This window comes from Aythya fuligula, chromosome 6 (assembly GCF_009819795.1).
Source record: "Aythya fuligula isolate bAytFul2 chromosome 6, bAytFul2.pri, whole genome shotgun sequence".
NCBI classification, from domain to species: domain Eukaryota; kingdom Metazoa; phylum Chordata; class Aves; order Anseriformes; family Anatidae; genus Aythya; species Aythya fuligula.
The window spans coordinates 27,214,658-27,231,030 of NC_045564.1; the positions used below are offsets into that span (position 1 = coordinate 27,214,658).

At 38.9% G+C, this 16,373-nt stretch overlaps 1 protein-coding gene across 1 annotated transcript in view; it reads left to right on the plus strand.

Moving 5' to 3' along the window:
* CNTNAP5 (contactin associated protein family member 5) overlaps positions 1-16,373 on the plus strand; it is a 282,392-nt gene that overhangs the window by 143,915 nt on the left and 122,104 nt on the right. Inside the window, exons 8-10 of the mRNA XM_032189925.1 lie at positions 11,264-11,528; positions 14,246-14,395; positions 15,438-15,609. Of these exons, the coding sequence (XP_032045816.1) occupies positions 11,264-11,528; positions 14,246-14,395; positions 15,438-15,609 (587 nt within the window). The remainder of the gene's footprint in view (positions 1-11,263; positions 11,529-14,245; positions 14,396-15,437; positions 15,610-16,373) is intronic.

Below are 16,373 nucleotides of genomic sequence, written 5' to 3' on the forward strand. Positions count from 1 at the left end.
AGAAGCATACAAGTGCCAAACAGTTGTCATTCAATCTTTCCTGTGAGCATTTCAGGCACATAAAGAAGAAAACTGGGCCTTGCCTATTATGTATGCTGTAGCCCTTGATCTTCAAATTTTTGCTAATAAAATATTTCCCCAAGCAGAGCTATAGGCTGGGAGATGAGTGGTTGGAGAGCTGCCAGGCAGAGAAGGACCTGGGAGTGATGGTTGATAGTCAGCTGAATATGAGCCAGCAGTGTGCTTAGGTGGCCAAGAAGGCCAACAGCATCCTGGCTTGCATAAGAAACAGTGTGACCAGCAGGGCTAGGGAGGTGATCATCCCCCTGTACTCGGCTCTGGTGAGGCCGCACCTCGAGTACTGTGTTCAATTTTGAGCCCCTCGCTACAAGAAGGACATTGAGGTGCTTGAGCGGGTGCAGAGAAGGGCGACGAAGCTGGTGAGGGGCCTGGAGAACAAGTCCTACGAGGAGCGGCTGAGGGAGCTGGGCTTGTTCAGCCTGGAGAAAAGGAGGCTCAGGGGCGACCTTATTGCTCTCTACAGGTACCTCAAAGGAGGCTGTAGTGAGGTGGGGGTTGGTCTGTTCTCCCACGTGCCTGGTGACAGGATAAGGGGAAATGGGCTTAAGTTGCGCCAGGGGAGTTTTAGGTTGGATGTTAGGAAGAACTTCTTTACCAAAAGGGTTGTGAGGCATTGGAACAGGCTTCCCAGGGAAGTGGTGGAGTCACCATCCCTGGAAGTCTTCAAAAGACATTTAGATGTAGAGCTTACGGATATAGTTTAGTGGGGACTGTTAGTGTTAGGTCAGAGGTTGGACTCGATGATCTTGAGGTCTCTTCCAACCTAGAAATTCTGTGATTCTGTGATTAGTTCAGCCAATTCTAGATTGAAGGTCTAGGAATCTTGCTTCTCTGGTCAATTTAAAGTAAAGGGGAAGTGCCCCCATCCTTCGATCTCCCTCACAGAAGTGATGATTTTAAAGAAAATGTTTTAATATGCTGGCTGCTCCACTGCATTTTGCAAGGTCTGTGAGCTGTTATGTTCTGTGTCTGTGACAGTTTGTTTACACACAATACATAAAAACGTTGCCACGAATGTCTCATGTTCTTGTCTGAACATCCTTCTATAGCAAACAGATCCTGCAAGTCTGGTGTCTTCCAATATTCTTTCCATCACAACAATTTATCTCTTCTGGCACTTTTCAGGTACTTCCAGCCATCACAGATTGATCTCCCTCTCCCGTCCTCCTGCTCTTCTCGACCCCTTAGCAATTTACTTACTCAATTAAAATAATTTGTTCTTGCTAAATGTAGTCTTTTGTCTGCCAGATTTCCTTTGCACTAAATGCTTTTACTCCAAGTTCATTGAGGTTTTCAAGCAACAATCCATATCCCCAGGGAGCTACAAGCTTCTCCGCCTTGTGTCTCTGTAGTTGCTAAGGTTTTCTGGAGTGGAAATGCAATGAAAGGAACAGCATAGAAGTTGAATTAAATATATCAGGTGCTTTGAATCGCTTCTTCTAACAACCTGTTGTGTACTTATGTTTTGTCCCCTCAAGCTGGAGATCACCAAAGAAGGTTCTGCATGGTTAGTCCCCATAATATCTTTGTCTCTAAGAAAAGGTATTTGAGGACAACTGACCAATTTCAGATTAATGCTCAGAGACATTTTTTGCCTTCAAAATGGAAGCAGCCTTCAACATTCAGTCTCTGTTTCATTCTTTGTCCATTTGGGAACATTGACACAGTCAGTGAGCCAAACTTATGGGTTATCATACCCACCAATTTTTGTTTGTTTGTTTTACTGTTGACATCTTTCACAGAATTAGGAGAATGATAAATCAGTTTTAGAGGTATACATTTTTCTCTTATGAAGAAGTTCTTCACCCATATAAATAATGGTCTCACATCAGCTACATTTAAAGTCAGAGGAAGAAACTACAGGTTGTCAGTGACAGAGTACTGCTCTGTGTCATACTCATGGGTGGTGGATGTGATTATCATTCTGCCTGTTCTTTTCTATAACTCATTTGCAGTTGTCAGACTTGCAATAAATCCCCTTGAGAAAACATCTCAAGATAATGAGGCAGACTGTCTCTTTTGAACTGGAATTTGCCTTCAGAATTTCCTTTTTGTATTGTCTGAAGTTTAACCCTTCTATGGCCCTATTTGGCTAGGCTGTCTGTATTCCCCCTGGGTTTCTTCTGTCCCTAATGGCATGTTGTAGGGTTTTGTTTTGTTTTGTTTTACTTGTTTGTTTTTTCCCCTTCCCTAGGTCCTTTTGTGGCGAAATAGCAGAAGACCTTTTATTTACTCTCTAAGTGGTTACTGGTTTTAATTGCAAGAGGTTTTTAGAAGTTAAATTTCTGTAATTACCAATGTTGTGGTCCTAGGGTTACACCCTTGGGGAGCCTTTGCAAAAGCTTTAAAATAAAATTTCAATACCTTTCCTATTACTAGCTGCATGTAGGTTCTCACCACAAAAACAAACAAACAAACAAACAAAAAATTCCCATTATGACGAATTGTACAGCTTTCATTCATTCTTCCTGAGCCAGTAGTTAGGGGCAGGAAAATATGATAAAAGGTGCACATTTACAAGAAATAAAAGGCAGTTCTTCACAGAAGGATATTTGAGCTCTTAATATCTGAGATGTTGAAGTCCCTGTTGAAGGATTTTGTGCATGTTAAGGGTAGATGCAGATTTAGGAGGAGACTGGACAAGGTCTAGCAAGAGCAATCCATTAAGGAATTCCAATACTAAGTATGTGGAAATTATTTCTGGCTGAGGGATTAGTTCAGTGGAAACTAATTAAAGGCTCAGAGACTACTAGCAGGAAATATAGGGTATGTGTTTGTTGTTCTAGTACTCTTCTGCAAACAACTTTCTATAGGCATTAGTAAAGGCAAGATGGACCTTAGGTCCCAGTACAGCTGGGTATGTGAGGGTACAGAATTAGTTTTAAGATGATGCTCGCACAAGTGTCTGGTACCACTTGGCAGAGGGCTGGAGGGAAACCCCGGGTTCATACAGATCTTACAGCTGAGAGTGGGTGAAGTTAAGTAGCTGTAACTCTGTACTAAATCCAGGATACTCTGTCAGAGCCCTCTGGCCACTAGTGTCTACCTATAGCTCTATTCGGATTGTACCTTTAGAAACTGCTCTAATGTGAAGATCTGTGACCAGGGTTTAAGACTTTTCCTGTCTCAATTATTTTTGATGTCAAAATAAGAAGTTGTCTAGCTGAAGGAAAGAAATAAAGAGGTCATTAAAAACTGCAGTTTTGATCTTCTCAATGCTCCACCCTACATATTCGCTAAAATAGTGGAAAATGCTATCCCATTTTTTCTTCCATTACCTTCGCTTAATATGAATTGGAGCTATATTTTTATTTAGCAGACTAAACCCTACACTGACTTGAGAGGAGTGCAAGATATTTGAAAAGCAGAAGTTGTCAGCTCTCAGATATGCTTGAATTTCTACATCAGCCTTCCATGTTGAATCTGGGACTGACAATTCAGCATGGCAAGGGATGTGATGACATGTAAATGCATCACTGTGGTGCCTCAGGGAAATAACCAATTGCCAGCATCAAAGAGCAAAGAAAGATACCTAGTGACAGAAGAATGTAAACTAATAATTCATTCCCTTTATAGAGAATCCAAACATGCTATTTTATTAAGCTGATTTGAGATACCTTCATCTTGAGAAGAGTTTGCTTGTCTACGCACGTCTTCTTCAACCAAAGTGCTCTTGTAAGTGTTGATATATCTATGAATATCAGGCTGGTAATTCAGGAAGGCTTCTACTAGGGTTTGGAGAACCAGGAATTAGATATATAAGACATTTTTTTTTTCTTGTTTAGTTTTTCATCTGTAACTAGACTATAGGAAATATATATTAAAACAAACAAACAAACAAACAAACAAACAAAAAAACAACAACAACAACAAAAAACACTGTTTGCAGACCTTTTTTACAACTTCCTGTAAGTCTAAGTTGAATTTATTTATTTATTTTAAATAAATCCAATTATTTGATGAAAGTGCATATGTCACATGCACGTTAAAAAAAAAGAACAACTGAATTTGCTGTTCTTTTGACAAGGTGGATGAACTCAGATTCCCGGAATATTTGGTTCCTGTAAAAAATATCTTTTTATGCTTTCTTTTGTCTTTTTACCTGCTCTCCCAGTCTTCAGATGAGTCTCTTTCACATCATATCAGCAGTATAGAACAGCAAGAAAGTCTGTGTAAATAGCATTCATTTTAAGGTCCCATTTTATTGTTGCTGAATGGTGTAACAAGATTGCTTTGAAAGAAATTAAGTGTGTCACCTCAATCAAGGCCTTGAAATAAATTCTATTTATATGACAATTTTCCCATTGATTTCACTTGGCTTTGTCTACAATTCTAAAGACTTTTTATTCTGTAAATATTTAATCCATCATCTGGCTGCAATAATAAACTCTCCTTCTTGATAAAAAGGTTTCTTTGTTTTAGGATTTTGATAGTTGTGATGACCACAAGAGAAACGAGTCTTTCAGGGAGAGATACTATATTTTTATAACACTAGTTGACATATACAGAAAAAATGACAAAGTTTTGAACAATCAAGGCCTTTTGAAGGTATCAGCCTTCAGCAAATTACAGGTTAGAAACAATTCTTCAGAGTTTAATTTATCACATTATGTAGATAGTCAAATTGAGTGAATAGGGTGGTTAGTTCCTGCTGAGCAGAGGAGGATGTTTCAAGAAGGGATAAGGCAGTTAGTCCCTGTAGGAAAGTAAGAGAGATGGCTAATTATTGTCATAGGAGTTAACAAGTGGTAAAGAAAGTGGTGGTGGTAATGTAATTTATTCCAAAGTTTTAAATGTCGGCTTTTTTGAGGTCTTATTCCAATTGGTAAGGCCCAGGGAACTGCCTGGTATTTGGCTGCCTGGAAAAAAGGAAATGGGCAAGCTGATGCCCATTGGTCAGGGCCCTGGAGTACAGGCAATTCATACCAACCATTGCGACTTGTGTTCTGCTATGACACACAAATGACTGGAGTTTAAAATGGGAAAATCTAATAAAGAAAACTACCAACAATAATAATAATGAAAGCTGATCAGAATTGCTTTCTATGCATTTTTCTATTTTGATGTAGATGTAGCTCTGTTTTAATAATACTGCTACTAAAAAAAATAAAAATCTCCTTGCTTCTGTGTTTTGTACCAGGTAATAAAACCTAATAAGATGTAGATCAGCTTACCCTGAACTGGAACAAAAAAATGTGCTTGAATTGTGCTAATTTTGCCAGTTTAATTTAAGAAATCTATCTTAGTCACTTCTGGCAAGGTGAATTTGAAAGGCTGGCTTCATTCCTGCTTGTTGTTCAAAGGAGAGAGAATATTAAGTGATCTATATTTTGTTTGCTTTTCCTTCTATACACTTTTCCTCCTTTTCCTGTCTCTTTCTAGCTAAAATGATGTATAATTTTTCCAAAGTAACTCTATATTTGCTCTCATCTTTTGCCAGCAACACTTAGCTATTCTATCATATAATGAAACATTAATGTACAGTTACTACTGGCATAAAGATGGTCAGATCCTTTGTTCCACTGCTGTTCAGTGACCTAGTCAGCTTAAGAATGTAAGATAAAGAATATCCAGAAATGTCTAGTCATGCATCTCATCCTTGGTTCTGCCACAGTCACAATGTTTCATTTTTTTGTTAAATGTTTTTTGTTTTTGTTTTCTCTACATAGGAACATTATATAATGAAAAGTTAGTAGGATATAGCCTTTTATTGACACACATGATACCTAGGGTGAATGAAGGTGGGAATTCTCTATCATAAGGGTGATTGATACATGGAGGTGTTAATTTCAGTGAAACTTGGTCCATGAAAGCTTTCATGTTTCCATAATGAAATTTAGAGCACAGAAAGAGAAACCCACACCACTATAGGAACTTCTCTGAAAGTCTGAGCTTCTCTGTTGGGATGAACTACTCGGTCATTCAGAGAACAGATCTTAATTTAAGTAACAACATGCATCTTGGTGCTACCATATCACATTTGAAAACAGTTTGCAGTGGCATGCGAGTAGGCTAGAGCTGGTATCTCAGTTTGATTTGCTTTTTGTTCAGTGCTTAGCAGTGTTTTGACTTGAAAAGCTTTTAAAACCAATGTAAGTCTCAATGTAAGCCTCTGCCTGAGGTAGTTAATTTAAAGACAAGCTTTGAAAGCACATCCCCCATTCTTGAAATCCAGTTACCCATAGTTGAATGAGTCTTTCATCTTACCCTTTTAAATTTGCATCAGTGATCACCTTTTTCTTCTATTACTCTCTTTACAAATCCATCTGCAACCTCATACTCTTTGCAGCCAGTAGACCTTCGGTTTCCAACCTGGAGGTATTCTTGCCAGTTTATCCTCATTTGTATCTCAGCCAGGGCTGGGATTTTAGTTCCCTTACCTGTCATATGAAATATTCCTTTCTAACCCTCTGCAGAAAACAAGATAACCTTTTTATTGGATAGTATCCACAGAATGATTAATGAGGAAGGTAAGTGCCCATTTGATGCTCTAACCTGCGGGTAGAATGAGAGCTCAGAAATACTCATTTATTGTTCTTCCTGTTCAAGCTGTGATCTTGGCCTGTATCCTTTGGTAGGCTAAATGTTGAGGATTTCAGTTCAGCTGTCAATTTGAAAAATTTTCCAAGCACATATTACTTTTGATTAGTACTCCATCAGAGAAAGGTGGATGTGTAAGAAACTTGTGTCCAATTGCCCTGGTTGTGTTGTAGCAGTCTTTTGTCTTCATTCAACAGTACATAATACTAAATGAAGAAAGGATAGAAAAGGCTGAAATGGTTCATTAAGATTATACAAGTTTTATTGAAGTCCTACAGAAGTCACTAGATAGGCTCCAGTCAGTTTCAGATCAGGCTTATGGCTCAGAGGGTCGTCTTTGTAATCCACTTTTATCTTCATCACTTAGCAACTGTGTTCTTTTGTCCTTTTTTTAATAGGAGAGGTTCTGATTCTTCCTTAAACAGCTGTAACATACTGTTTCCTGTTCATTCCACAGCATGCTTAGAAAAGAACAACCTCTGCAACCATACAGGTCCTGCAGAAATCTGGGGTTGATTGCACTCTTGTCTTAAAAGTCCATTCTTGAATGTCATGGCAGTCATTGAACAAATTGTGAATATCTCCATTTAATTTATAGGTTCAGAAGGTTTCTTGTGTAAGAATAGTAACTCTTTTGGAAAGATTTCACTGCTTATTAGAGGAGTCATTAATCAGTCTGGAGATGTTGGACTCAATGGAATTCTCAAATGCCACATGATAGCTGGAGTTCCCAGCAGCTGAGTAGAGCTGATCATCTTCTTTATTTTCTCTAGGGGCTAGAATCTTCTTATCCCATTTCCTAGCCAATGAACATTTACTTTTCAGTTAAATGAGGTTCAATTATAAAATCAAGTGTCTGCCAGAAATCTTGCACGTACCCTGGAGAATTCCAGAACTGCTTCCAATTAAAGGAAATGCTCCTGATCAGAGAGGGAACTGCTTACTTTTCTGACAAGGCTTGCTGCAATAATTTGAGAATACCATTCAAGGCAAATTGAATAGTTTTTCTTATAGGAACCTATCCCACTTTGGTGAATGAAAAATTTTCAAAATAATCTGCTAGGATTTTCAAAATAATCTTCCAGGAAGTTAGAATTATAGAATGGGTTCTGTTGGAAGGGACCTTTTAAGACAACCTAGTTCATGGTAGGGCACTGGATCAGGCTCCCCAGGGAAGTGGTCACAGCACTAAGCCTGCCAAAGTTCAAGAAGTGTTTGGGCAATGCTCTCAGACATATGGTTTGATTTTGGGGTGGTCTTGTGTGGAGACAGGAGCTGGACTTCATGATCCTTGTGAGTCCCTTCCACATAAGGATATTCTATGATTCTTCCTTGTTTCCCCAGTGAGCTGGCTGAGGGGACCCTCATGATGGCATCCTAAGCTGCAGGTGAATGGAGATGATGGCTGCTGGCCTACTGGCAGAGTGCTCTGCCCTTCTTGTGTGGAAACTGCTGTGCCACTCCTGGCTGCTAATGCTCCCCAGGGGCCTGTTCTACATGGCTTCCTGTAGCCTGAACCAGCTGTATGCCCAGCTGGCACTGCCCAGCTCTCATGAGATTGGTCACCTGCAGCTGCTGCCTACATGCACAGAGCTTGAGGGTGTCTGGGCCTGGAAGCTCCTGTCAAGCAACCCCAGAGACCTTGCAGGCCTGGCACTCTTCTTAGCAGGCTGCAACTGTACACAGAATATTGCAACAAACCCTTTAAGCTTTCCCACCTGCTTGTTCTTGTGGCAGGTGGGATCACACCTGCACTGTCTCTTTGTACTCAACAGAGAGGCTACAGTGCATAAAGTCTCTGCTGTCTGAACATGGGGGGGAGAGCATAGGTCCTGCCTGTATGTCCCAACAGAGACAATGGGTTCACTCCATGCTCTTGCTTGCAGCTCAAGTCCTAGTACACTCTTTCTGTATGGATCCCAGGTGGCATGCTACTGCAGATGACTGAAGAGTGTTGCTGAGTTTTTGAAAGGGTTTAGGACTAGTTGCATATGTTAAGAACCTTATATCAAAGAGGTGGAAACTTAGCCTTATGTTTGAGCCCATGCACGTGCATCAGGGATAACTTGGTTTAAAACTGATGATGTTACTGCAAACAGCTGAAGTGATATTGACAACACAATGTCTCTACTACCTTATTTTAAGGTTGTCTGAAAGTTTATTGTGCATTGCAAACACTTTTTTTTTTTATCTCAGCATTCACCTTCTTTGGCACCATTAAGTCAGTCTAGTTATAGTTTGTTCTGTTAGTATGTAAAATCTGCAAAGAACTTTGAGACAAAAATCTTGTCTGAATTTTGCAAATCCTTCCCTCTACAGTCTTGCATTTTGTTACAGCCTCCCACTGCTACTGAAGCAAATTAGATACTTGAGTGCAGACTCAGTTTGAAATTTCCTCCAAGCTCCACTGTTATGTATTTATAAGATCTATAAATGTCTTTACTGCTTTGTGTGGAGATACTTAAATCACTATAAATGCCTAAGATTCCCAAGATTTGTCATCTCATTTTGATTTTGTAAACCTTTAAAAAGCTCTAGAGAAAGTTACATGTATTTGCTTATATCATTGCAGTTGACTGCTTTGTGTAATTTGTCTATCTGCTTTGAATTTGATTGAAAATGGAGGTACAAATACAGCAACAATAACAAAAAAAAAAGAAGAAAAAAAAACAAACAAACAAAAAAAAACCTGTGGCATCTATTCTGCAGACAATACCCAGCAGGTAGCAGAAACTTTTAAAAGGTTGAGAGCAAATTTCCATTTTACTTCCCACCTGACTAATGTTCAGATAAGTTTGGATAAGCTTTGGATTATATCTCAAAACTCATTGTAACATGATATACCCATGGATACCTTTTGCCATTGCTAAATCTGCTATGTAGCATTCTTCACATAACAAGGCAGGGAATACATAGATTGATATAGATATATATCTGTCAAGGGCTGTTTCATGCAGTGATAAATTCAGTCTCTTTCTGGCACTTTATTTATTTTCCATTTTAAAATAAAGGGTAGAAAGACATTTGAAAGCAATAGGGAACCAGTTCCATCAGCTGTTTTAGATTTCAGAAAGGAATTCCCCAAGCACTGCGCAACTTCCTACACATCCATCAAGTGCTGTTCATTATAATTATCCTGTTAGAGAGAGATACCAGCTCTGATAACAAGTGGTACTATGGAGAAAGCCTTTTACTCTTTTTTTTTTTGGTATTTTATAAAGCAGACTAGTTCAAAGCAAGCTGGCTGCAACACTTTCCTGGAGTGGCCTTGAAAGACACAGCTCCTTGAATGTATTCTGGCTTTATATATTGTTAAGATTTTACTATATGGCTTGAATGACCTAGTTGGGTAATCTACAATGGCTGAACAAAACACTGGAGTTGGTTCATTTATAAACTACAGGGATACATGCTGGTGCAGATTTTGCTGACTGCTGTGAGAAAATATGGTGCTCTTCTCAGCAAATAGCATCATTGGTTTCGGGGTTGGATGACTGATTAAGTTAAAGACCATTTAAGTTTGGTGTTGAGATAATGTTGGATTTCACTGCTCTTGCTGTGTGTCAAATGTTTTAATAATTCCTCAAAATTCCCCATGGAAATCATGAGACCTACCATCAGCCAGTAAATCACACAAGTATTGTATTATCCCACTTATAAGTACTGGATCTGAGAGACTTTTAGCTTGAATTTTTTTATGATTTTTTTTCTTATGAATCTTTTCAGAATAATCATTTATTAAAAAAAAAAAAATAAAAATATGTTATTATTTAAGTTGACCATTGTTATTTGGAATAGCATAGGGGTGTGTCACCCTGTGTAAAAGAAAATGTGGCCAGTAGTACTACTACTGGAAGTTGTATATTGAATATTTGAAACATGGAACATGTTTCTGGAAAACTGGAAACGTGCCTCATGTTTGGTCCCATACGATACATTGAAGTAAATGTGGGAGGCATTACTTTTAAGGTCATATAGCTTCAGTGTAAGTGGGCAAAAAATATTGTTGTTAACAGCTACATTTTGGTTTATATTTAAAATAAATTTAGTCTAGTTCCTTTTTTTTTTTTTTTTCTAATTTGCAGCTTTTCTCATTCACAGTTATGTAATCCCATCAGTACACAGTCATTGTGTGGGACCTTTGTGTCACATCTTGCAGCACATGAAGGCTCAAGAGAACTTGCTAGTAGTGCTTTGGTGTCAGTTCCTGAAGTCAGCCTAGATCCAAATGACATAAAGCCAAACTTGAGCTTGAAATGGGAAATATTGGGAAACACAGAGCACAGGCAGCCATGTGGAGGTGGTCTGTCTGGGCTAACACTGACCTGCAGCAAATACAGACTTGATACAGAACATTTGGAGCATATCTAGATCCTTCTAAGAACTGAGATTTGGAAGTGGGTTTTTTTTGTTTGTTTGTTTGTTTTCTGCGTGGGGTGAACATACAAATTTGAAGTCATGTATGTTTTCCCTGAATGAACAAATACATTTCCTAGTGAGTTCCAAAGGTTTGTGTCTGAATAAAAATACCTATTTCCTAGTACCTAGCACCAGTAGAAATCCAATGAGCTTATTTAAATACTTTTTTTTTTTGATGTCTGAAAAAAATATGTTAACAATGTTTGCTTTTTATTATTTGCAGGGGAACGTGACCTTTTCCTGCTCAGAACCACAAATTGTTCCCATCACCTTTGTCAGCTCCAGTAGAAGCTACTTGCTACTGCCTGGCACTCCTCAAATTGATGGTTTGTCAGTCAGTTTCCAGTTTCGAACATGGAATAAAGATGGCTTACTCCTGTCCACTGAATTGTCTGAAAAGTCAGGATCTCTCTTGGTTTACCTCCACGGTGGGAGATTGACACTACTTATTCAGAAAGTGACAGAAAACCCTGTGGAAATTAGTGAAGGTACTTTATTTTTGTTTTCTTTCACCCATCTCTCTTTAAAATACAAAGGCTTGATGCCACTGGAAGAAAGGATAGCAAAGTACGGAAGCACCAAATCTTGTTTTCTGTTTACAATTTTTTTTTCGCACTTTCCAGTAGTACCACCACTCTGTGCAGTTTGAGGAAGATCTGAACGCGTAGAGTTGGTATCCTACGATCTTCAGACTAATTCTACTCTACAGTTATCTCTGTGTTTTCAAAGTCCTGCTAAATTTTCTTCAGTCAGGTCACATGCAGACCTTCATGATTCTTGTCCTCACATTGTGCTGAAGTAAGCTGGGAGCCAGCTTGGCAGCTATGCTTTTCACTAGTACAAGTTAACACAGCCTCAGAGCTGATTTTCTTCATCTGGCTGTTGCTTTACACTCTCCTTTTACACTACACACAGAAGAGAAACTGACCATGGGCTTCCTCTCCTCAAACTCCCTCACTGGCATCCTAAGCCAATTTGCAAGCTGCTTTGTGCAGCTGTAGGGATGCAAATGGGTGAAATGTGGCTGCCTCTCTGACCTAAAATTCTGGGGAAATTGTTTGTAAACATTAAACAGGCCAGCTGTGTTTCGTCTCCAAGAGACAAGGCAACAGTTTCAAACTGTACAGCAGAGCAAGGACCAGGGCGGCCCAGCTGTCATCTCAGTGTGACCTATATATGCCATGCTGGTTTCCTGAGCAGAAGTATTCTAGCCCAGGGCTGTGCACGTCTCATACTACTATGCAACCATGCTGGGTGGGAGTCCAGGAAATTCATTTCCACGCAGGCTGAATACACAGTTTCCAAACATGGATGTATAATAGACTTGATGGAACTCAGAGGTCTGAATAATAATAGTATTTTCTAAAAAGAACATCTGTTTAAAAATATGTAATATAAAATATTCTTGGTGCAGACTAAAAGAGTGCAGTTGTGTCTATTAAATGAAATACAGAGAAAATCTGACAGAGTTGTCAAAGCAGAGCTGCTCCGTATGTATATTTCATTCCCTTTTGTGATAGAAAATGAGGCAGCCTTGCGTCTGTCCTTATTCATGTGGATTGTTACAGCTTCAGTTTGCTGCAACCAAATGTTGAAAACTGAATTTCCAGCCTTTATTGCAGTCCTAATTAGATTGACAAATCTGAGATGATGCCAATATTTGTTTGGGTGTACTTGTTTTTATGTAGGTCTGAAATCATGATCCTGAGCCCAGCCTTTGGTGCTATCCAAAACATTGCTAAACTGCCTACTTACACATGGAAAATGTGCAAAAATTGACATGGAAAATGTGCAAAAATTGCAAGTGCCACGTCTTGCAGATGTTGATACGCACAATAAACTCATGCTTAGTCAAGAATGGACCTGGTTTTGACCCAAATGTGGCCTATTTTTTCTTGACATCTTTTCAAACTTAAACACGGTATTTCATAATGGACTTGTTCTAGCTGTAAACTCATCCTTTTTTTTTTTCCTTTTTTTTTTTTTTTTTCCCCCTGGGAAACTGGCGTCTTATTCTATGGAAATTGTGTGTGCGTTAGCAGCCATTACTCCGGAAATAGTCTCATTTTCAAATTTGTAACGAAATGGCTTTTAATACACATAACACCCATAATTTTTTTTATTTTGTTTTGAACTGTTCTCACACCTCTTTGTGTCACTAAGTGCTAGTTTGTTTCTTCTGAAAGCTACATTAACAAAAAATATCCCATTAGGGAGGGGAATAAATGCTAGTTGTCTGAGCCTGGTCTCAGAGACTGCAGCTTGATGGTAGTGTACGTCAAGGTGTGATTGGTTTGCTTTTGGTCTGCACCACTGTGTGAGAGCTCAGAGATTTGCCCGCTGCTTTTCATGGTTGTCAACGTAGAGGATGTGGAGTTTCTTTGTATCCTTGTGGTGCTATTTCAAGAGCCCCAAGATGCAACGTTGATTGTCAGAATATGAAAACGGAGGTGTTATTTCCCTGTTACTTTGCATAAAAGTATAACAGAAAGAGGCTACCCAGTACTATAATCTCCCACATCCCTTTAAAGGTTCCTGGACACAGCAACAATCCCAGATCTCAGAAAACCCATGTCAAAATTGAATATATATGGGCACATCCATCAATAAGAGTGTGTGCTAACTTAGTGCTGAAGGGTTTTAAGGACAGAAGTCCTACTGAAACATATTGGGGGTTGTCAGCTTTCATAAGGAGACTGAGAGAAGTTATGACCATTTCACTGAATCTAATCCTCTGAAATCTCAGGTATGCATTTAGTCCTAGAAGTTTAGTAGAGATCTCTGCACAATCCTGTGAGCTACAAGCATTTCCCAACAGACTCAAAGTAATCATAACCACCCTCTCTCTTCCCCCCCCCCCCCCCCCCCCCCCCCCCCCCCCCAATGTTAATAGTGTACTACCAAAAAGGTAAAGGGCACAGCAAACATGCATGAGTGCCTGCAGTATAGCAAGCAGGTTGGATCAAAATGTGCAGATGATCTACTTAAATACTCCTAAAAACTTTCCCTTTCTTGGACCTTCTATGCCGGTTTACTTTCAGAGGCAATGAGTTCTTTTCAGCTGCTGTTTTTGCCCATGTTGGGTTCTGCTGCCTGTTTGTGATCACAGGTTGGAAGCAAAGATTTGAAAAACGTTGTCTCCTGCACTTCTTTTTTCACATTTTTTCACCCTTTGTGCCTTTTTTTTTTTTTTTCTCCTTCCCAGGCACCAATCTCCATGATGGTCTTTGGCATTCAGTTAACATCAATGCCAGAAGGCATCGCATTACCCTGACACTGGATAACAACGCTGGCACTGCCAGCCATGCAACCACTGTCTCAAGGATCTACTCGGGAAACAGCTACTATTTTGGAGGTAAGTTGTTTCAGATAGACATAGGACAGGTTTTCATGATAGAAATTCTCAGATTCTGAGGTCTCCCAAATGTACTTTGCACCTAATAGCAAATGCTGTAGTAACTGTTTTTTTACCACCTATTGAGTTGCATTGCAAACTAACACAGCTGTTAAAGGGGACTAGCTGAGGAGTAGCTATATCTAGCTAGTAAAACATGCAAAAGCCGCGTATCTGTACTAGGCATGAGTGTTTTTTTCTGGTTAAAAGGACAGAGCACTGCCAGTTGCATTAAAATTCCTGTAGATATCACTGTCCTGATCAGGCTCAGTGATTTTAGACTTCAGAACATAATTGACACATGGCTCAGATCTACAAAGGTATTTAGGTACTGTGCTTTCATTGAAATGAATGTAGGTTTAGCTCAATTCTGAAAATGGAAAGAATCTTGAAAAATACTACCTCCTGCTTTTTGGAGTGTAAGCATTAATGGAGATAAAGGGAGTGTCATCAACTGTCTATTTTAGCTCTGACATACTTCTGCGTTGTGCTTACTGCAGTGAGGCTCTGATCTGATGAACTCTCTGGATACAGCGCTAAGTGAGGATATGAAGAAGGCTTTGGATCTCAGAATTGGCCAAATACCATAGAGGTTCAGACACAAACAATTTTCTTGCTTGCTGTCCCTATGATTTCACCGTTATACTCTGTGCCTTGCCTCAGCAGCAGAATTTAACCCGTAATAATTTCATAGTTTGCACAGCTTTTCTTATGGGAGTCAATTGCTATTGACTGTGAGGTTTAAAGAACATGCAAAAAATGAACTTTGATTTTGCTTAGCACATGCAAAAATCTCATACTCTGATATCTCTAGTGGTGAGATATCCTTTATTTCTTCCCTTTTTTATTTTATTTTTTTACTGAAAGATTTATAGCACAGAAAGTTGCATAGCTCAAAAAACACTTGGAATAATGAGTGTCCAAGCCCTTACATTAGGAAATCCCAACAGAAACAGATGAACATTCCAATATTCTTCTCTGCCTCTTTTCTTTTTTCCCACAGGGTGCCCTGACAATTTCACTGATTCCCAATGTTTAAATCCCATTACTGCTTTTCAAGGCTGTATGAGGCTCATCTTTATTGATAACCAGCCCAAGGACCTCATTTTAGTTCAGCAAGGCTCCCTGGGGAATTTCAGTGATTTACACATTGATCTGTGTGGCATCAAAGACAGGTAATTATTGTTTCCTCTTTCTTGTGTTTGTTCTTTTTTCATCCTAGTGGTTTATAAATACAGGTTACATTAAGTGAAAATTCTCATCTGCCAACATTAAAGATATTAGGCATAATAAAGCTACTAATAGGAAATATTACAGCAAAGATAGAAGAGCTGGAGGGGAAATAGTTTCAATTACATGAGGCTCTCTTCACATTGACTTGTATGAAATAGAGTATGCAAATCCAATCAAACTACAGATTGGTGAAAGGATTAAATTTTATGCATAAACAACATTTGATTGCTTTGAAGTTTTAGAGGGAAATGAAAGAGAAGGAAAAATTATTTGATTCATCAGAACATGTCATCCCCTTAATATACTAGCTGTTTTTGTTTAGGTAGATCGTTTACAATTTTTCTTCTTAGCCATTACAGCACAGCACTTCCATAATGAAGATATGGTACACCTCATGCAGCATATTGACCATTTGGTGTAAGTCAATATTATGATGAAATGCCTGTATCTACCAATGACACATTTTAGTTTACATACTGATCTGAATCACTAGGAAGTTAAAATCTGAGAGTAAGCCCAGATTTTCTATTTAAGGGTAGAGAAGCAATAAGCAACCAACATTTTTTATATAGTTCATAATTTCTCCTTTGCTTCTTATGGATAGATTCTGGTTTTGTTTGTTTTTAAATCTGGCTAAGTTCTGAAAAATGAAAATGGAACTGCTGAAAATTTCACATGCTTCAGATAGTTAAGTGAATAGTAAGGA